Source organism: Sminthopsis crassicaudata, chromosome 5 (genome assembly GCF_048593235.1).
Source record: "Sminthopsis crassicaudata isolate SCR6 chromosome 5, ASM4859323v1, whole genome shotgun sequence".
NCBI lineage: Eukaryota > Metazoa > Chordata > Mammalia > Dasyuromorphia > Dasyuridae > Sminthopsis > Sminthopsis crassicaudata.
The window spans coordinates 228,653,808-228,676,373 of NC_133621.1; the positions used below are offsets into that span (position 1 = coordinate 228,653,808).

The following is a 22,566-nucleotide window of genomic DNA, read 5'->3' on the forward strand; positions in this document are numbered from 1 at the left end:
GATTTCCTCTGGCCAAGCCCAGTTTTCAAAGAGAATATAAACCTAGAATTCTAAAGGGCAAGATTGAGAAGGATCTCTGTTCCTTTCTTTGACGGTCCCAATTCTCTAATCTTTCTGCACCCACTTCCCTGATGGCTCAACGATCGGTCAGCATCAAGTCCTCTGGTGGCAGCCGGAGCTTCAGCGCCTCTTCGGCATCACTGCTCCCAGGCTGCCGGACCAGCTTCAGCTCTGTGTCTGTATCCCAGGGAGGGAAGAGTGGGAGTCGTCTTGGGGGTGGTTTTGGGACCAGGAGCCTCCACAATCTTGTAGGCAGCAAAAGGATCTCTGTCAGTGGGGGATACCGCTCTGGCAGAGTTGGCTATGGGGGTGCTTGTGGTTTGGGATATGGGGGCATGGGATACAGAGCTGGGGGATATGGATTTGGAGGGGGAATGATGGCAGGATCTGGAGGCATCCATGAAGTTACAGTCAATCAGAGCCTACTGGCTCCCCTCAACCTGGAGATTGACCCATCCCTCCAGAAGGTTCGGAAGGAAGAGAAAGAGCAGATCAAGACTCTCAATAACAAATTTGCCTCCTTCATAGATAAGGTAAGAACTCCTACATGGAGTACGAAACTCCATGGTGTTGTATTGTCAGTTTATAATTTTTGTACTTGTATTGGGGATAAAAGCTGGGAAGAGAGAGTGAGCTCTACTCCAAGAATATTTGTCTCAGTGTTCTTTGAACGTTCATATTCATGATCAATGCTCTTAGTTTGGCAACATGTTCAGAAGGCTCTCTAACCCATAATCAGGTCACTTCTTTCTCAGTGTATGATGACTGAGAATGACAAGGATTTTTGGCTAACTGAAACCTAGACCAGATAAAGCTAAAAAACAAAATGAAATAATTATAAACTTGGACTAGGATGAATGTCTGCCTAAGGACAATGGGGCATCTGTCCGGGGTTCAAGAAGGATGTGGAGAGTGGAGGTAATCTACTTTTTTACTCCTTCTTTCATGGATAGCTGTTTTGAGCCCCAGTACACACTTGTTGGTTCCTTGGACATTTCTTCTAATTTTAATTTATGATCATCTCACCTTCTATACCTTCTATTTTCCTCAATTTCCATTTTATATCTAGGTTGACAGATCACCTTCTTATTCAAGAAATTACAGAAAATTATCTGAATAATTAAGTTCTAAACCTGTAGTGTGGCAGAAATTGGAATTTAAGAATTCTGGGTCTATTCTTCAATCTGCCTCTCTAATTAGCCATGTGACACTTACACGACTGCTAAGAATTCTTTCAAGTCTAGAAGTCAGTAATTCTATAAACTGTTTGTGTCTTTGCCCAGGCCTTGTCTGAGTATGCTATGTCAATTTTTCATCTTATGACAGAGCTCATCCCATCCTGCATTTTTCCTTTTGCTTTTACTTCCAGACTCACATGGCATTTGAGAAGAGGGTGTTAGAAGTTTAGTTGGTCTGAGGAAAAATCAGGGTGTGGTCATGTGATTCTAGCATTATTCGATAACAAATGGAAAATGGGTCATGTCAGGTGTCATACTAATAATGATTAGCAGCAAATTATAATAAAGAAACCCTTGATCAATTGACTCACATCCTATCTTTTGCTGTTCATAATGAACTTAAGCATAAGTCATTTATCCACATTTGTGCCTCAGTTCACTCATCTATAAAATAAGTTACTCAGAAGAAATGGTTTCTACGACCTTTTTATCTTATAAAATTATTTATGAGGTTAAATGGAGGAAAGGATCCATGGCCATAACTACCAAAAAATGAATGGAGCCTCAGCCACTTTTGTCTTCTGACCCATTTTCACTTCCCCCATGCTTGGTTTGAGAAACGTTCTTTACATGTAGGGATAATTAAACCTATCTTCTAAATCTCTCAGGACAAGTCCCCAAAGATTGATTGATTTTAGAAGATACTAATTACATTGGTTCAAGATATTAGTCAACATCTTGACTAAATTTAGAAAGCTAAAAGAATTCTAGAATGTTAGAGCTAGAGTTAGAATGTCCAATCAGTATTTGACAGATATGGAAATCTAGACATAATATGGAGCAGTAACTCCATATCCATCTAGTTTAAGAAGGAAAACAGGTACTGAAGCTCAGTTCTTCTGGCTCAGAGTTCGGTGGGATTTCCATTTTATTTCACCAAACTGGGAATGTTGATGCCTAGAACAAATTTGAGTCTGGGTGAAAGAGAATCCCAAAGAGTCTAAGATTGTACCCCTAAGGGGGTTGAAATAGAAAGCAAATGGACTTCTGTAAAATAATCTAATTGAAGATGGAATTATGAGAGAAAGGATTATTCATCTCCTTTCCCTCCTCAACCTGAGACTACATTCTTACACTTCCTTGAAGAGACTGCCTTCCTTCCATACAACTCCTATGGGGGTCAACTATCAGAGAAGTATAAGATGTTCTTCCCACATTCACATAGTAGGGAGAAAGCTCACATCCCAACCTCCAAAATTCTAAGTTGGAGCAATGTCTCAGCTGCTCAACTCGAGTTTTAGCTCTGCATCTCACGTTCTCCTTCCAATTTCCTGAATAATAGGGATTCCATGTAAATTTAGATTATGTAATATGAATTAGATAGAATTTTAGGAGTAAACTTGGCATATTCTTCTTTCCTGCCAAGTATTTATTTGGTGAAGAGAGACAAATATTTTGGGGATGAGACAAAAGTTTCTCTTCTCTTGGACATTCCAAATAGCTTTGATTTATTCAATTTCTGTTTCTTTCATTCATTGCTTCATTTAAATAAAGAGTTCTCTTATTTCATCTCCCATGAAGAAGCACTACCAAAAAACTGTTTAATACTAATTTCTTTTCAGAAATGGAGCAGAGCATGAGATCTGTCTTTTGATCTTTACCATTTCTACTTTGCTGTTAACATTAGACAATTTTTTCATATGTTCTAACTATCAAAGGTGCTCACGGTTCTCTTCTCTCTGGGAAATATAGGTTCGCTTTCTAGAGCAGCAGAACAAGGTCTTGGAGACCAAATGGAGCATTCTCCAGGATCATAAGACAACCAAAGCCAACATTGATCCCTTGTTTGAAGCCTATATCAGCAACCTGAGGAGGCAGTTGGAATGCCTGGGTGGGGAAAGAGGGAGGTTAGAAACTGAACTAAAGAGCATGCAGGATGTGGTGGAAGACTTCAAGAACAAGTAAGTGTGAAAGGAACACAAACCACAATCTCATTCTTTGTCCTGAGCACTTCTCATGCCCAGCATAATTTCAGAGGAGACCCAGAACTAGAAGATATAGCTGCTGAACCTAGGAATTGCCCAGCCAGATGGGAGAGGACAGAGACACTCTGGAAAAAGAATAGGACAGATTCAAGAAGCTGGGCAGAGGTCTAGACAGATGTCATTAGGGAGAGGAAAGGAATTGAAATGGGTTCAGAAAAATGTGTTTATGCTATTCCCATACATCTGCCCCAACCTTAAATGTCTTATAAAACTGGCTTTTTTGCATTGGTAATATAACTAACTGTCAATAGAATACAGCTTTGGGGAGCATGCAATAAGAACATGGGAAAATAAATCTGGAAGATATTATCTTGGCCAACTTTCAATATGATGAAGAAAGCAGCAAATACCTATAATGTACATATGCACAGCACACACAGGGGATCTCAATATATCCATGACTATAAAGAAAAGGAATTATCTGATTTTGCTTAAATTCTCTTTTTATGAATAGCAATATTTGAAGAAAAGACCGGGGTTCAACCCACCTTCCGCATTGATTAGTTATATAACCCTAGACAAGTTATTTAGTCTCTATGTATCCAGATTCTTTGAGTGGTAGTATAATAATTTTGGAATTATGAAATACACACACACACACACACACACACACACATATATATATATGTATATATATATATATATATAATGTGAGCTATTATTAAAAGTTTTTTTTTAAATCTATGGCCCATAGCTAATATATAAAATTTATAAAATAGCTAATGATATTTCTCAATCAACAAATTTATCAAACAAGCATTCATTAATTATTTTGGAATAATATATATCCACATATATATCATCTTATGATTACAAAACTCTTTGAAAACATTATCTCATCTGATAGTTGTATTCAAGTATTTGAAGGTATGTCATAAAGAGGAAAGATTAGATTTGTTATGTTTGGCTCCAGGGAAAACAATCAGGAGCAATTAATTGGTGTAATAATTTAGGCTTGTTTCTTGAGGGAGGAACCCTCTCAACAATTAAATGTGTTGAAAAGAAGAATGAGTTTTTTTGAGAAGTGATGGATTCTTTCTTTGGGGAGGTCTTCAAGCAGAACCTGCTGTTTAATATTTAAAGTAGGAATTCCTTTTAAGCTTTCAATTAGTTTCAATGACTGCTAAGGGCCTTCTGATTCTCAGAGACAGTTATTCTCTGATGTTGACAATAGCCTATGAGGTGGATGGGCAAAGGTTCCTATTTTATAAATAAGGAATGTGAGGCAAAAAGGGGGAGAAAAAGAGAGAGCAAGACAGAGACAGAGATTTGTGCTAAGAAGATGCTAAATAATGGGGTGGACAGAGTCATTTTCCTGGATGGGTCCTGCTTGTAGATCCAATTAGGGCTAAGGGAAAAGACAGGGTTAAATGGGAAAAGGTGAGGGAAGTTTTTTGGATCAATGAATTATACAGGTGCAGCAGACAGAGATCAATCTAGACAGATTTGTAGAGGTCCTAAAGCCAGAGAATAAGAAGTTTATACAGAAGATGAGAGAAGATTATCATAGGGGCAGTGAAAAGGGAGGAATTTAATGTTGTGAAAAGATTACTACATTTAGATTTAAGATCTGGATCTGAATTCCAGTCTTACCCCTCACTCACTGTATGACCCTTATCTGTAAAATGAGGGATAGAGAGCAGATGATCTTTAAGGGTGTTTCCAACTTTTCATCCTGTAATCCTTGAAAGTCCTCTATGGGAAGCAAGCCATAGATAATCCAAAAAAAAAAAAAAAAAAAAGTTATCCAAAAGTCCTTTCTGTTGATCTTTGGCATAAATTACAGATTTATTTTCCTAATTTTGCTTACTTTAGGCTCATTGAGATTAGATCTAGAAAACATTTGGGGGAGTTGTCTATTCCAGGGCTTCTTAAAGTTTTTCCATTTGTGATACTTTTCAACTGAGAAATTTTATGTGACTCCAAATATGTAGGTATATAAAATAGGTACACATCAAACATTTATTGATAATAAATCATCATTTTGTACCCCCCACATTCAATCATGAGACTCCATATGGAGTTGCAACCCAAAATTAAAGAAGTTCAGGGTCAGTCCAACCCACTGATTTTATAGTAGAAGAGACTGAGAAACAGAAAAATGAAATGACTTGCCTCAAATTCCACAATTTTCAGAGCCAGAGCTTGAATGAGACTTTTTCTTTTTCTGTGAGATATACATTAAAAATAACACATATAGGGACAGCTAGATGGCACAGTGGATAGAGCACCAGCCTTAGAATCAGGAGGACCCGAGTTCAAATCTGGTCTCAGACACTTAACACTTCCTGGCTGTGTGACCCTGGGCAAGTCACTTAACCCCAGCCTCAGGAAAATAAAAAATAAAAAAATAAACATACATTAAAATTCCCTGAGGAGATCATGCTTGGAAGTCAAAGCCTAAAGGCAAAAGGCAATAGGAAGCTTGTCTGATATTAAATATTAGCAATGTGATAACCTGCAGAGAAGACCCTCTATTGCCAAAAGATAATCCAGAACTGATATCCTATTTTTTGGCATGTTTGAGTTAAACGATGTCAATATTTTTTTTTTACTTTCTTCTTTTGGGACTTGCTAGGGATCATGGGCTAGAATAGGGTTAGGGTGTGGGGGGCAGAGAGCAAACAAGGAAAAGTAAGTCTGTGGGGTCCATCCCAGTTCTAAATTCCAGTGATTCTGAGTTTAAACTGAAACATGATGGGAAACAAGTGACTCTGGAAGAAAGGTATTGGGTAGAGGAACCTTGAAACTTTAATGAGGAATTTGGAATTGATAGAGATTTAATGAGGAAATTAAGAGAGAATGTGAATCAGTGAATCCAAAGAAAGACTTAAGTCTGAGATAGTGTGAATTGTTTGCTGAACATACACTAAGAAAAAATCGGGCTGGATGGGGGGTGTATCATAGACAAGAAGACAGACATTTAAGTTTTCAGTAGATGTTAGGACACAGTAGAGTAATTGGAAACTTCTTTCCTTAAGATTCAGAATAATTGACAAGCTTTCTATTAGTCCCTGGGTTAGGAGAAGTGCCTAAAGGCAGAGGAACAGCCCAGATGATTAACCTTTAGGGTACTGTATTTAATCACCTTAGAGTCAGAGTTAAAAGAGACCTTATAGGTAGGTTAACTAGTCATTCTTGTAACATATGAAGAAATTGAGGTTCAGAGAAGTTAACTTGATTTGTCTAAAGTTACACAGGTCATAAGCTAAGTGTTGAGCTTGAGGGCTTTTTTTTGTTTGTTTGTTTGTTTTCTATATCTACCACTTCTTTTTGACTGCACAACTTTCCCTTCTTAATTCCACTCTATAATTTGGGGGAAGTGAATGAACTCAAAGGAATCTTCCACCTTGCCTGGAGAAGAGCCAGAAACTCACAAGATCTTTTTGTGGATCTCTGGGAATACCCAAGAAAGGAAGTCTATAATGCTTCTTAGTTCTCCTTGCTGTTCCCTTTATTGCCTCAGGTGGAGAGGGGGATGGGAAGGCTTGGTCCCTGGACTCATTCCACAAAGATGTGGTAAAGAGATGGGAGCCAGGGGACAGACTAGTCATTCTGTGGGATCCTGGAAGGCTGCCCAGAGAGACATTTCAGTAAGAAAAACAATATAATTAGCCTTTCTGACATTTCTCTGTAAGAGGGAACAGAAAGGGGGATCTCCTACCTCCCGTTAGAGGTAAAGAAAGTAACCCAAAGACATTACATGCTTTGTCTGATGTCACAGAAAATCAGGGTGGAGTGGGAATTAAAGTCTGGTTTCTCTGGTCCAGAACAATGGGGTTCGTTGGCTGTGGTGTAATCTCCTCCCCACCCCCTCTGCCTTTTTTTTTTTTTTTTTTTTAAAAATCTTAACAAGAAGTTTCCACTACATAGTGGTTTAATATCATGAAACTTGACCAAATTGTTTTAGAGCAGCCATCTTACCCTGCTCACCTGAAAAGCTTCCTTTTCAGGTAGCCAACAATTCTTGTTGCCTCTCCTCGATTTGTCTTTCAGAACAATTGTTTTTCTTATAAGATGTTTCAGATTTTTTTCTAGTTTTAATATTTCTTTGTGTTTTATAATGTCATTTGATTCCATGTGTCCATTTCTAGAGTTCAAGGAGTTAATTCTTCCTTAAGATTTTATATCTCTTTTTCTATTCATTTAATTTTCTTTTCATAGTTTTCTTGGATTGCTTTTATTTTTCCCCCTAATTTTTCCTTGATTCTTCTTACTTGACTTTTGCATTCCTTTTCATGTTGTTTGGAAAGTTCTTTTGGGGCTTGTGACTATTTGACATTGGGTAGGAGTAACTTTTTTTTTTTTTTTTTTAACTTCACTGTCTTCCTCTGAATATTCTTTTACACCAAAGTAGCTATCTATGGTCGGATTCTTTTTCCTTTGCTTACTCATTTTTATTTTATTTTATTTTATTTTTAATAGCTTAATATTATAATTTTTAATCCTGAGCTGTGGATAATGTTGCCTGAGGCCTCAGGTCTTCCTTAATATTATTTTCTATCTAGTGGCCGATAACTTTATTATGTATTTAATAGGAACAGCAAGTTGTACACAACAGATTTGTAGTTTTATGTAATATCATCTTTTTATTATTTGTTGCAGAAATGTTTTAAACAAAAGAAAAATTTCATTTTTTTAATGCTCAGATTCTTTGATCTTAATGTAACTTAACATTTGATTCCTTACAACAGATATGAGGATGAAATCAACAGACGCACAGCAGCAGAGAATGAATTTGTGGTGCTCAAGAAGGTGAAAGGGGAAAAAAAGAGGCTCTAAGACTGACTCTGGTCTGCCCAACATCATTCCCATAGGGTGGGAAATCCCCAATTAGCTCAGAGTTTTCTAAGATGGAACAAAGAAGGAAACTCTAGATCTGACTCCACAGTGCTGGGGTGCAGGATGGCAAGAATAAGGGGAGGAGAGAGGCTTCTATTCTGAAGGGGGAAAGAGACCCTCTGTCCAGGACATAAATAGAGCAAAAGAGGAGAAAAATCACAAGCAAAAGCATATGGACAGTGTTTGTACAGCAATACTGGGAGGAACAAAATGGGTTGTGAAGAAGCAAAGGCTGGGGGTTTAGGAGTTTGTGGTACAACGTTATAAAGAAGGAAATAGAAGAAGAAGGAGGAGCCTGTGGGAAGATCTTAAAGGCCAAATAGGGAATGATGTTTGGGGAATGAGGATCTTAGTTTTCTCATAGTGCAATCATGAAAAGGACTGATCTGGAACAGAGAGGTTCTTAGTCTTTTCTTGTGACATAGATCCCTTAATAATCTTGTGAAGGCTTCATACCCTTCTCAGGATCATGTAGTTAAATAATTGAAGGAAATGCTAAATTTCAATTAGAGGTTAGTGAAAATATATTTTTTTTCTTATACCCTGACTCCCAAGTTAAGAACCTCTTAACCCAAAGAGAACAGCACAACTGATAAATGCTCAATAAGCTTGAATTATTTTGAGGTTTAACAGAGAAGGGAATTCTAGATTTCTTCAGGGACCCCAAAATAATATCACCCAAATAATCACCCAACCTCACCCCTTAGCTATACCCAATTGCCTGGCATTTGAAAATTCCCTCACCCAGCTGAGTATAAGTAGTTCATTCAGACTTGTGGGCCTGAGGGGGGGAATTTAAATCTGGGAAGGACAAGAATTAGAGTAATAGTTTCTGATTTTGCATTTCAGGATGTGGATGCAGCTTACATGAACAAAGTGGAATTGGAGGCTAAGGTTGATGCCCTGACAGATGAAATCAACTTTCTAAGGGCTTTCTATGAGGCGGTAAGGAGGGCTTTAGTCCTTCCTCTCCTTCTCTCTCCCTTTTTATTTCACTCTTGTCTATCTTTTGGAACTGCTTGCTGACTTGATTCGTGGAGTATGGAAGATATCACCTCCTCTCCTTCACCTTTGAACTTGGAGATCATGAGAGCCTGTATTCACAGACTCATTCTTCTTTTCAGAGAAGGTCTTTTTAAAAGGCAAGAGGAGAGGAGAGGCTATCTGTCATTCTCCTAAGTTTATAATTCTTCTTTTAACATGGAGGATATTGCAAGGTCTCGGGAAGACAACCTCTGTCCCCTCATATGATGATTTCATTCCCTCTGTCATTCATGGATGTGATTCAACAAATTGAGAGTGGGAAGTCACAGCTAATCATTGGTATCAATCTACAATGAAGAATGAAGGTACCAAGGGAAAAGGGCATGTCAGATTGAGGGTGAGGAATCTGGAAAATTACCAGGACCATTTTCTTTTCTCCCAAACTATTATAGTTTGTGTTCTTCTAGCCTCCTTATAGACATAGAGAAATCTGAGGAGATGGGAGGTAGATGTGTACCACTGAGAACAAATTACTTCTTTTTAATTTAAATTTTAACTAGTAATTGCTATTTTCATGTAACTTTCATTTTCTGATATCTCCCCTCTTTCCAAGAAAGCCATCCCTTAGAATAAAAATTTAAATCAAGAATAAAAAAAGTTAATAAAAGCAATCCAAATAAAATTGTGTGTAGTATTTCACACCCATAGTCCTTCCCTTATCTAATAATTGGAGAGAGTATATTCTTACATCTCTTCTTTGGGTCCAAATTTGATATCATAATTTCACATCATTCAATTTCCAGTTGTTGCTTTTAATTGTTTTTGTGAGAGCAGATAGTTTCATAAATGATGTTATCTAATTCATTTAAACCAGAAAAGATAGTGTTCTCTGAATCTGCAGAGCAATACAAGCACATCAACCAGAAAATAATTAATAATTCATTCTACTGGATATTAGCAATACACTTATTGCTTAGTTCTACCTGTATAAGATTAGAGCCAGTAATCAATTAAAAAACCAATTATGCAAAAAAAAATTCTAGGTAACATAGTAATAGGATCCATTTATATAGAATTTGGGGCTGCAAAGTGCCTTTTTACATTATCTCATTTATCAAAGCTTCATGAGTTGTGTAGTATAAATATTACTGCAGATAAAGAGATAATCTCAGAGTGGCTAAGTGACTTGCTGAAAGAAGTGTATCAAAGTAAGAAGTACTTAAATGGAACACAAATTGAAGTTACTATTAGTGCAGTATTCTTTCTACTATTTTGTGACATGGCTCAACAAAAGGAGATAAAAGTGTGACTCCCAGTAGAAGTTGGTTAAGTTGTCTTTTGTTACTTTACTCTACTCAATGGGTTTTCAGCTTTCTGCTGCCTCTTATTGTTAATAAAGTCATGGTCTGGCAAGTCAGCTTATATCAGGAAACAGAAGAGATCAAACGAAAATATTTAATTTTAGATGTAGAGATAGCACATAATTTTCAAAATTGGAGAGGGAAAAGGATGCTTTACTTTAACTGGTATTTTGCATCTGAGTGAGAGATGATTTTTCCTACCTTTGAATCACTTTTGTTTAAGTCTATTTTAGAGCACTTATCATATTCCCACTTTATGGTTGAATTACTTGTGAGCTTTCTCTCTCTTGCTAAGTGTTATAATCCTTGATGTTCTTTGTCCTATTCATCTTGTACAAACTAGGGCTTTGGGCATTTACCCAGTGAATGTTATTTAAATCAATGACTAGCTAGAATATAGCTTACGTGTAAGGACAGAAGTACATTTCAAAAACATAGGAATTTCTTTTAGAAAATTCATTTGAGATTAGGCTTACTATTGCCCCTTCTCATTAGCACAGACAAAAGAATCAGTTATAATTCTGTTCGTGTAGAATCATGGATTTAAGTTGAAAAGAATAAATATAGATTTTCTAATCTAATCCTTTCATTTTGTAGAAGAAGTAAATTTATTGCAAGATGACTTCTCCAAGGTCATACTGTAAAGTGGTAGTCAGGGCTTAAAACCTAGCCCCTCTCATTCCTTTCAACTAAAGGGCCATCTCTCAGATACAAAATATTGATGGCACTCATTCAGTGATAGATGCTATTTTGGATGCTAAAACATAGTTTTGCACTCTCTCAATTCCTAAAGAAATTTGAGAAAATTTCCATCTCTTTCTCTATTTTCTTTCCCTTCCCCCTTCAATTTTTCTCCTCTCTTTTTCTTTCTTTTCCTTGTTTCTATCTATTTCTGACTCTCTTTTACACACACACTCACACACATTTCTCAATTCCTATATTTCTATACTTGTGTCTAATTGCAGGAGCTGGCTCAGCTTCAAGCTCAGATCTCAGAAACCTCAGTGGTTCTGTCCATGGATAATAATCGTAAGCTAGACCTGGATAGTATCATTGCTGAGGTCAAAGCTCAATATGAGGACATCGCCAACCGAAGTCGGGCTGAAGCAGAGTCCTGGTACCAGTCAAAGGTGAGGAGCTAAAGAAGAAATAGGTTGGAGCCAGAAAATAGTCACTCTCTAATTCATTCCTTGGTTTTAAATTAGCCTTGTATGTGGTAGAATCTAGTTCTGGGAACTTGAGGGAGAGATAGAAGGAATGTAAAAAGTAGTCAATCAATCCCTAGAGGGATCTTTCGGTCTGTTAAAAGAGATGGGTTATACATTGATAATAAAGAGACAGAGCCAAGAGGTCAAGGAGATGAGAAGTAACTGAACTAAGATGTCAGTGTTGGTGGGAGAAACAAATGAAAAAGTTAGGTTTTCAAAGATAAAAATAATGTGGAACAAGCTCTTAATATAAGAGGGAGATAAGGCTAAATGGATTTAATAAGGAAAAGAGAATAGCATAACCATATTTTTGATGTGATAGAACAAGGACCAGAAATGACCAATTAGAAAAGAAATTCTAAACCAGTGAGTCTTAAGAGATAATAAAGGCAGATATGAGATGATTCATTAAAAACGAGGCACATGACTTTGAATCTGCTGTCAATAGACAACAGGAAGCAGCTACATAACTGTGAACTTGGAAGGAATGGGATGGTGCTTGCAGAAGACAGTAGAAGCTATAATTCTGGAATGAAAAATTGGTTATCAGGAAATAAGTGAGAACATCACCATGGCCATGTAGAATGTGGTGAGGATGACAAGACTAGAATGATGGTGTAGAAAGAGACAGAATAGGGAAAGGACTAAGAAATAGTGTAGCAACTGGATTTGACAATGTTTTGGATTAAGGAAATATAAATGAATTAGTTAACAATATGACAATTCACAAACTTTTAGGGTACCAGAAAATTTCAGCCTTTTTATTTCTAGTCTCAGTTGTCCCTGTTCCTTTAATGCTACCAATATTTGGTGTTTTTTTTTTTTTTCTTTACAGTATGAGGAACTGCAGCTTTCTGCTGGAAGACATGGAGATGACCTCCGTACCACCAGAATGGAGATCTCAGAATTGAATCGGATGATCCAGAGACTGCGTTCTGAGATTGACAATTTAAAGAAGCAGGTATAGTAAGGCTCACAGGAGGCACCTTTAGTCATTATCTTGACTTCTAAACCATCCATCCTAACCAAAACAGAACTTAAAAGCCTCCCAGAAATAAGATCCCATAATTTCAATTCCATAATTTCCCTCCAACACCTAGGATATCAAAATAATCTTCCTGAAATTAAATAAGTAGGCGGGCCAATGTTTGGAATGTTGGACTTTTAATGAGGAAAAACCTAATTCAAATGTGCTTCAGACACTAACTGGCTTTGTGACATTGAGCAAGGCTCTCAGTGCCTCTGTTTTTCTATCTGAAATGAGAATAAATTCCAGGGTTGTTGTGAGTAAATAAAATATCATGTAAAACACTGCAACTCTTAAAGGACTCTATAAATGCTAGCTATTTTTTATTGTTATTACCCTCAATTCCTGCTGCTATACAGGGAAAACTGACCACTATTTCAGGTTAAATAAGTTACAGTATATGTCACAGATTGGTTGCTTTCTTATTTATTATCCAGAGAATTCCAGAGGAGAAAAGGATGTTCAAAAACAGGTGAATACCTAAACATTCAGGTTGATATTATCATTCTGATCAAAGGTTCTCAGGATTGGAGAAGCCATGACTTCCCTTGAATTGATGTCCATTGTTAGGACTTCCTTCCTGAGGTCTAACTTAAATGTCTTATAATTTTATTTTATATTAATATCATATAATTTTAAAATTAGATTTAAAAGATTATTTAATCTAGACTACACATTTTATAAATCCAGGAAATAAAACCTGGAAAATAAAACAGTTGTAAGACTACATGGCTAATTAGAGGCAGAGTTAATACTTGATAATCTTCCTTTTCCCACAGTGTGCCACTCTTCAGGCTGCCATAGCTGATGCTGAGCAGCGTGGGGAACTGGCTCTTAAGGATGCTCGAGCCAAGCTGGCTGAGCTGGAAGATGCCCTGCAGAAGGCCAAGCAGGACATGGCTCGGCAGCTGCGTGAGTACCAGGAACTGATGAATGTCAAGCTGGCCCTGGACATTGAGATTGCCACCTACAGGAAGCTGCTGGAGGGAGAGGAGTGCAGGTGGGTAATCAGATCCTCCCTATCCCATAACCTAAACAGCAGCATCATAGTAGTATGATCAATTCACAATAAGGCTAGATATGCCCTAACAGCATTAAATGAATTTCCAGAAATTAATCAATCAATTAATCAACAGATATTTATTAGGTACCTTTAATGTGTCAGGCACTGGGCTAAGAACTGGGAATACAAAGAGAGGCAAAAAATAGTCCTGCCCTCAAAGTACTTACAATCTAATAGGGGAGAGAACATGCAAATAAATATATAAAAATAAACTCTATACAGGATAAATAAGAAATATTTAGCAGAAAGAAGACATTAGAATTAAGAGGTGTTGGGGAAGGATTCCTGTAGAAAGTGGGATTTTAGTTAGGAAGTTCAGGAAGTCAGTAATTAGACAAGAGGGTAGAGAGTGTTTCAGGCATGCAAGATAGCTTCGAAATATTCACCATTCCCTGGGGAAGTGAAAAGTCCTGGCTTGGCTGACAAATCCATTGGCTTCTTTTGATAAAAGGGCCCTAAAATCATTGTCAAAAGAATTGCTTGCTCTTGATCATTCATGGTATCCCAGACATAATTGCTTGCCTCGGTCATTTTTACACTGGCTCTCAAGAAAAAGACATATTCAAGGGAGTTCACATTGTGCCCCAAGCTCCCTCTTTAAAATGGTGCCTAACTTTGGGGATCATTATTCTAACTATCCCTTCAGGGAAAGGAGCTGTAATACCTGGAGTTACCTCACTATTTATAACTCTCAATGCCTATATGTATCATTAAGGGCTATTTCCTTTCTCAGTCTATCTTTGTTTTGGTCTTTGTTATCTTTCTCTAGCTTTTGCTTTCATTCTTATTTTTAAAATTCTCATTTCTATCTGTCTGTTTCTCTTTATTTTTTCCTTCCTTCTCTCTCTCCACTTCTTCAGTTTATCTATTTTTTCCCTCTTTACCATCTGTTTCTTATATAGAACAATCTATATGCTTCAGCCTCCCTACTTCCTTTCCTCCTTCCCTCCCTCCCTCTTTGTCTCTCTGCCTTTATCTCTGTCTCTGCACACACACACACACACACACACACACACACACACACACACACACACACATATATATATATAATATGAAAGAAAAAGGAAAGAAAATTGTTCAATTTCTCAATAAGAATGTCTTTCTTCTTTTCCCTATAGACTCACTGGAGAGGGTGTTGGACCTGTGAATATATGTGAGTAATATCTGTAAGATACTACTGAACAGTGGGTGATATGGGAAGAAGAATGTAGTATATGTAGTACCTGATGGCTTGGAGAAGATTCTTTGTCAATAGTTATTAGCAGAGTATGATGGATATCCCTCTGAAAATAATTTCCTGCAAAGTCCCCATTCCTTTGGACACTTCTTCCTAATCAGACAAAGAAATGTTAAGGCTTCTAGGCCCAGTAAAGAAATGAATTTTGAGTAGATGACGAGAAAAATCAAATCCCTGAAGAGTGACATCTCACATTAGTAATGAGAGTATCAAGAATCAAACAGGACTGAATAACAACAAAGGATGCATTGGAAGTAGAGTGTGGATTTTCCCACAGGTGGAAAAATATCCTCAAAGGCTCAGGTTATTTTCAAGCTTCTAAGAATAAATCGTACTACCTAATGAAGCAGTCCTTACAATCATGAATTCACTCTCAAATTGTGAATTTTGGTAAATCAATAGGTGAGAGATTAAGCTGAAAGAACATGATTATAATAATAATATATATAATAAGTGTCACCAGAACTTGGATAATCAATCTTTCATCCCAACTCTGTCTGAAACCCTGAATCCAAATCAGTCAGAATGTAAGTCCTTTATTTAGAAATTTGCACCAGTATAGGATGAGAAGCAGCTACTTGACTTGGTAACCTAACATGTGAAAAAGATGGCAGCTTAGAATGATCACCTATGGCCAAATAGGAAATAGGAACCAAAAGTGTAATTTCTTCTTGTTCAGTCGTTTATTTCAATTGTGACTAATTCTTCATGAACCCATTTGGTGTTTTCTTTGCAAAAACTATTAGAGTGGCTTGTCATTTCCTTCTAGATCTTATTTTACAGATGAGGAAACTGAGGCAAACAGGGTTAAGTGACTTGTGTCTCGCTAGCATGTGTCTGAGATCAGATTTAAACTAAGAAGATGAGTCTTCCTGACTCCATTCCCAGCACTCTATCTACTGTACCACCAAGCTGCCCAAGAGTATAATACAACTGCTAAGAATAAAACAAAACAAAAAATAGACAGAAAAAAATCCAGAAGTCAACATAATTTTAGGTTGTATTATAATCACACTAATAGATGATAACATAACACTTTAAAGTCCATCAGTTATTTTACTCTCCTCATCCAATGTGATCATCACATTAAGCCTGTGACATGGAACTGGGTAGTATTTTTATAGATTATTTTATACTCTAAACCCCAGAGAGATTCAATAACTTGTCAGTATCACACTGCTAGTGAGGGTCAGAATTAGAATTCTAGTGTGTCACCTGTTGTGATTCATGTGTTTCTTAGATCAGATCATGTCTACAGTATTCTGTAAATAGACTATTCACTTCTGGCTGTCATGCTTTAAGATAAACAGTGGCAAAGTAAGTTAGTGAGGAATATGGTCATCTTGTTGCTATGAGGAATAGTTGAAAGAACATTGGGCGTTTTGCCCCAAGCCTTCGAGACCAAGACCCAATCTCTTTTTTAAAGAATTTTTCATGTTGAAGAAGGAGACAATGTATTGTAGTTTGTTCCAGAAGGGAGAACTGACCTTAAAAGGGAAGTTGGGAGACTGATTTCAGCTCAATAAAATAAACATCTAGCATGCTATAGTGTATTAAAATCCAACTTTGGAGTCAGGAAGATATCTTATTTCAGATACTTACTAGCTGTGTGGACGAGTCATTTAACCTTTGTCTGCCTGTTTCCTCATCTATAAAATAGAGGTAATAATAATAATACCTACCTCCCAGGCTTGTTGTGAGCATCAGATAAGGTAATGTATATAAAACACTTTGTAAAGCTCACATAGATAAACATATATGATATGTATAAATATAATATCAATAATAAAATTAATATGTATAAATATAATATAATAATTAAAATAATATAATAATATTAATAAATATAATACAATATTGATATATTGTACAATAACATGTTGATATAATATAGTGGATAAAATATAATCACATCATACATTATATAATTAACATGTGATAAACAAAATGTATATAAAAGTTTATATATATAAATACTATTATTGTTGTTGTTCTTGTTAGTAGTGTTAATCTCTCTCAAACTTTAAAATGGGAATATGATATTGCTCTGTCTACCTAATAAAGTTATTGTATAAAATGAGATGCATGTCCAACATGAAAGCAGGTTGATAATCGTAAATCACCATACGGAGATCAGGCATTAGCAATAGCTGGCCATACCCATTTTCTTTCCATGTGTCTTCCTCTGAATTTCCCAGTGAAACAGGGAAAATTTGAATGGTCTATTGAGATACTTGGGAGAGAGGTACCAGGAAAAAGGATTTGGGATGTGGAGGGAAAAAATTAACAACTAGGAGACACTAAAAGGCACGAAAAAAAAGCTGAGATGCTCTTGTATTCTGAAAGAGATGTAAATCCTATCATTCATCATAATTCTTTTTTCTCCCCACAGCTGTGGTTACTTCTGGAGGGAGCACTGGATATGGAGGCAGTGGTGGCGTCTGTGTGGGCGGAGGTGGTCTCAGCAGCAGTCTCTGCTATGGAAGTGGGGTTGGAGGCTTTAGCTCCACCAGCGGGCGCAGCATGGGGGGCAGCAGCTCCAGCATGCGCATCATCTCCAAGACATCATCCACTAAGAAAAGTTATCGGAGCTAAAACTTCTCTACTTGACTGCCCACCCTTCCCCAACCCAGCTTCCCTACCCTAAGGCCTGATACTCTGATAAAAATCCAGAAAGCAATTTCATTTGTACAGTCAGACATAGTAACAAAGGGTGCATAGGTCTTCCAGGACCATCTTGTCCATCCTTCAGCTTCCAAGCAGGTCCTCACTAAGCCATTCCTTAGTTGAAGAGTGGTGCTTGTTCACAAAGTCCTCCAGGGTATGTAAGTGCCTTTCCTAGGGCTTACTACTCTTATTGGCTAATTCTTTCGATCTACATCAAAGCTGTCATGTTGCATTTCCTTAAATCATTTCTCTTTCTTTCCTGGTTTCTCCATTTCTGGGTCTCAGCAAGAATTGATATCTCGGGAGTAGGGCTTTTAATATATTTTATTTTCACTAGAAAGTCAAAAAATTCCAGCAGATTCTCTCAGAGCAGAGGAAAAACAGAAGGAAAAAATAGATGGTAGGGTGTCTTAGCAACAAATTTATCACTAAACATTGCCTTCCTTTGCCCCAAGTCCATCACCATCAATGACCATTGGCCCAACACAATCTCCATAATAAACTTCAGCTCCTCAGGTTCCTCTATTTCACCAGCTTTTTTACCTATTGGGAGGGAAAAAATTAACAACTAGGAGACACTTAAAGGCATAGTCAGTTTTCAATTAACCACATTAATAATCAGATAATTGGACAATTCTGCCTGAATGTTTGGAAGGCAGTAAATAATATTTCAAAGCAGATTCCATATTCTATTTTTGTTTATATTTAAACCAATATTATAAATGATTTACCTTATTAAATTTTAATTGATGGGAGTCAGCCTGATATGAAACATTTGATAATACATAGAGAATCAAATTTGTCATGTGTTAGAGGTCTTTCTATTCAACATCATCATCTCCCCTCACCTTACCATCTGATCCTAAGAAATAAGGTCTGGGACTAGTGATTTTTGTTGTTGCTTGTATAGTTTTATTTCTCTCCTTTAAATTCCTTTTCTCTCTTTCTCAGTTTCTGTCTCTGTTGCCTTTTCTTTCTCTCTTTTATCTTTTTTTCTCATTCTTTCTCTAACTCAACCTCTGTCTAGATCTTTGCTTTCCTTTCTCTTTTTCTCTACTTGTGTATATCCCCTTCCATCCTCTTTCTCACTCTGTTTGAAAGTTCAAATCCTATCTCCTTTTGTACCCTATTTGCCTCTTCCTCTCTAGTTTGTTCCTGAATGACTTCTTTTTTGCTTACCTCTTTTGTTGGTATCACCACTGTTTTCATTGACTTGAACTTTGAGATGCAACCTGCAACCCAACATTGGCCAGGCGAGAAGGAGTTTGAAACAAATACATCAACTCACTTACCCCACAAGAAAGGTGTGGTCCAACAAAGACAACAAACAGGATGCAACATGGGCTGGTGCTAGGAATCACTGAAAGATGGTTCTGTTTACTTCTCATTCTTCACAAGAAATTGGAATCTAGGAAAAATAGAAAAGAGAAGATTGGGAAAGTGGGACCTTCCTGTGATTGGTGCTCATAGTACAATTGTGTTGGTTTGCATTGTAAATTCCCATAATGTCTTTGTCTAAGACCAAAACTAGACAGATGTAATTCTCAAAACTAGCAGAAAGAACGAGTATTTTTTTGCATATTTACTGTTCTTCACTAGTATAGATTCCAGAGATAATTGTTAATGGAAAAAAGACCTACTTTGTTTCAGGTCCTTCTCCTGTATTCCCCCATCCAGATCCATTTGCTCAAAGAGCTTGAATAAAAGGCAGTCAAACTGTCTGGTGAAGACTGATTTTTGTTTCATGTGCTCTAATGATAAACACACATTCTGTAGTCCATCTCCTAAATCGGTCTCTGGACCATACTTTCTACCATTTCTGCTATCCCATCTCCATATATCTTCCAATTTGGGAGTGGGTCTCCCTGTTTTGGAGGACACTTTCCTTTATTAGTTAATATAAGCTTTTTTCTATTACTCAAGATTTCTGGTAATTCTCATTTTTGCATTTTCTTCCAGTACCTATTTCCACCTGTTGTAAAAGAACCTTATCTATTCTTCATTAATTACCTTTGAAGTATGTCATAACTCACCAGAACACTAAAATCCTCTGAGTGAGCTTATCACACTGTTCCTGACACCCACTTTTTGTGACATTTACTTAGAAGCAGGTTCCTTCCTAGACTATAGAAGAATGATCTCTCATTTTGTATGTCTCCTGATCACTATCACAATTCCACTGATGCCTCTAAGGCTGAGTGACACATCTCTCTCCACCAACAATGGCTGGGTATTCAAAGTTTTTATAAATATGTGACCTGTTTTAGCTATTAAGAAATATGGAATAGACAATGTTATGTGCAAACTGTGATCCAGAGATATAGATACTTGTCCAAAAGTCACACACATTGCTCCAACAAATAAGGTTTCCTCTATACGACTGTTAAATTTCCATGGCTTTTTCTCAGAAAGAATCCCAGGAGTCTTGACTTGAATGAATAGAAGATAATTCTCCTCATTTAACATATAAGAAAACCAAAGCTTAAGCCAAAAATGTTAAAAACCTGATCCAAGCCACAAATCTAGTTATTAGCAGATCCAGGACTGGGAGTTACATGTCCGGACTTCAAATCCTTGGGAGACAATGCTATTATTGTTTTGTTATTGTTTGCATCATCTCCTCAGTCAACTCAAAATTCAAAATTAGCTGTGTGGGACCACAAAAGGTCGATTTCCTCTCCCCTATTAGAATGGAAGCTCATGAGTACAGGCATCAATTCCATTTTTTTTCTTTTTAGTTTTTTCTTCAGGGTTCAGGGAAGGCTTTTTTTTCTTTTTAAAGGAAAAAAAACTAAGAATATGGGGAAGAAACTTAGAAAATGGCTTAATTTCTTCCTCATAAAGCAAGAAAGTTGAATCCACTGACTCAATCTTTTTACTAATAGATTAGTAAACTGAGTTCTATATGGAAAGATTGACTTTCCCAAGATCACAGAACAATTAACAATGGCAGGAGGAATTCAAACCTGGAGTTTATGACTCCCCGTTCTAATAATTATAAGGTTCAGGGCTCCTTTTTACAAATAAAGATATAGCGAAATCTCTCAATTTGCTTCCCTGGTCTCTAGGTGAAACCAGAAGCTTCTGTGGCCCTGAGGCAGTTTTAGGAGAGATTGACTTGGTCCAGGACATTCCTAGATGCTTAAGCACAATGGCCAGGCCTGGTCCATAGTCAAAATAAGTTTGAAGGAAGTTCCAGGGTCTCTCCAAATTTCTGAGCTGAGTAGAATGAGATTTCCCTAGAAGTCCTTAGGACCAGGGCTTACAGAGAGAGCTATACTTTTCAAGGGAAGGAGCAACTATGGCCTGAACTCTCAGATTCTCTGACTCATATTGTAACTATGTGGAGAAAAATATAAAAATTCAAATTCATCCTCAGACACTGATTAACTGTGTGATCCTTGGAAACTCAATCTTATTTGTTTTGGTTTCTTTATTAAAATAAGCTGGAAAAGGAAATGACAGACCACTCCAGTACTTTTGCCAAGAAAACCCTAAATGGGGTCATAGAGTCAGAAATGATTGAAATAATTCAATAACAGCAGTAGCATCCTCAGTTGCTTTGAAGAAACAAATCCCTTCTCTTCTTTGAAACAGTTTCCTTATCTATAAACTGGAGAATTAGATACTCTATTTCCAGCTGAAACTCTTATAAAGTACATAGCAGTTATAAAGTAAAAGCAGCTGCTGGCATGGTAGATAGAACTCTGGACCTAGGATTAGGAAGATCTGAGTTCAAATGTAGCCTCACATACTTTCTAACTGTGAGATGCTAAACAAATTTTTTAATCTCTGTCGCAGTTTCCTCATCTGTAAAATGGGGATAATAAAAGCACCCACTTCCCAGAGTTGCTGTGAGGGTCAAATGAGATAATAATTGTAAGGTGCTTAGCTTAGTCTCTGGCACCTAGTAAGAAAATATTAGCTATTATTATCATTAAGCAGAGGCAAATGTTGATTCTAATTTGGGGAATCCTGAGAAGAGAAACTGAGTGTGACCATATATATATATACACACATATATATATATATATACACACACACACATACATACACATATATATAATGTATATACATACACATGTAGGTATTTGTATGTATGTATGTGTATGCATATGTATGTTTTCTATTTAGCTCAGGGTCCAAAATTATTTTTATTTTTTTAGACATATAGGCCAAAGGTCTATCCACATAGATGTTCTTTCTATGATCCTTATTCTAAAGACCTTCCTAGCCAGTCTACCTTCAGATAAGTTGGATAGATATCCCTCATCTGTACCTGGACCCTCTTGGGTAACCTGTTCCCTTTGTAATATTAGCAGGGATATTTTGGGTCTCAATCATTTGGTGACAACTGGTTTCCTGGGGATATACCAGAATGTTTTGGGAAAGTTATCCTACTCAGATAAAAGTCACTTTCTTTGGGACCACCTGGATATGAGAAAACGTAGAGAAGACCTCAGCAATTTCAATAGGGAAATAGACAGGGCACTTTGGGGCATATTTAATTTCCCTGAGGTCTCAGAGAGCTGAGGCATATAATCATCCAGGTAAAGAGCTAGTCTCCCAGTTCTTCACCTTCTATAAATTGGGGGTAAGCCTGCAACTCTCACTTTCCTTGGGGCTTTGCATCCACACATCAAACACACCTGTCTAGTCAGCTCCCCTCATCACTCTCATAAACAGGGAAGAAGTTCATCCAGCCTGGCCATTGGCTTCTTCTCTCCATTCTTAATTATCTAGCTTGGGATTTAGCAGTTACCAATGTCCCAAGCTCATAAAAGTCATTTAATGGCTATTTAGGGTTTAATCTAGTCCAATGATCCAACCCACAGTCAGATAAAAAGGGGGGAAAACTCCATAGTGACTTGATTGAGAATTGACCCGGTATCTG

The 22,566-nt window shown here is 37.0% G+C and overlaps 1 protein-coding gene across 1 annotated transcript; it reads left to right on the plus strand.

The window, feature by feature from the left end:
• Positions 1-41: 41 nt before the first annotated feature.
• Positions 42-19,404, plus strand: LOC141544310 (keratin, type II cytoskeletal 75-like). Its single transcript, XM_074270319.1, has 9 exons — positions 42-593; positions 2,991-3,199; positions 7,978-8,038; positions 8,975-9,070; positions 11,436-11,600; positions 12,514-12,639; positions 13,485-13,705; positions 14,887-14,921; positions 17,398-19,404. The coding sequence occupies exons 1-9, from the start codon at positions 132-134 to the stop codon at positions 17,598-17,600; spliced, it is 1,578 nt and encodes a 525-aa protein (XP_074126420.1). The 5' UTR covers positions 42-131; the 3' UTR covers positions 17,601-19,404.
• Positions 19,405-22,566: the final 3,162 nt, after the last annotated feature.

Coding starts and splice junctions, on each gene's coding strand:
- LOC141544310 (XM_074270319.1), top strand. CDS start 132: ATGGCTCAACGATCGGTCAGCATCAAGTCCTCTGGTGGCAGCCGGAGC. Junction 3,200..7,977: donor GTGGAAGACTTCAAGAACAA/GTAAGTGTGAAA, acceptor TCCTTACAACAG/ATATGAGGATGAAATCAACA. Junction 11,601..12,513: donor AGTCCTGGTACCAGTCAAAG/GTGAGGAGCTAA, acceptor TTTTCTTTACAG/TATGAGGAACTGCAGCTTTC.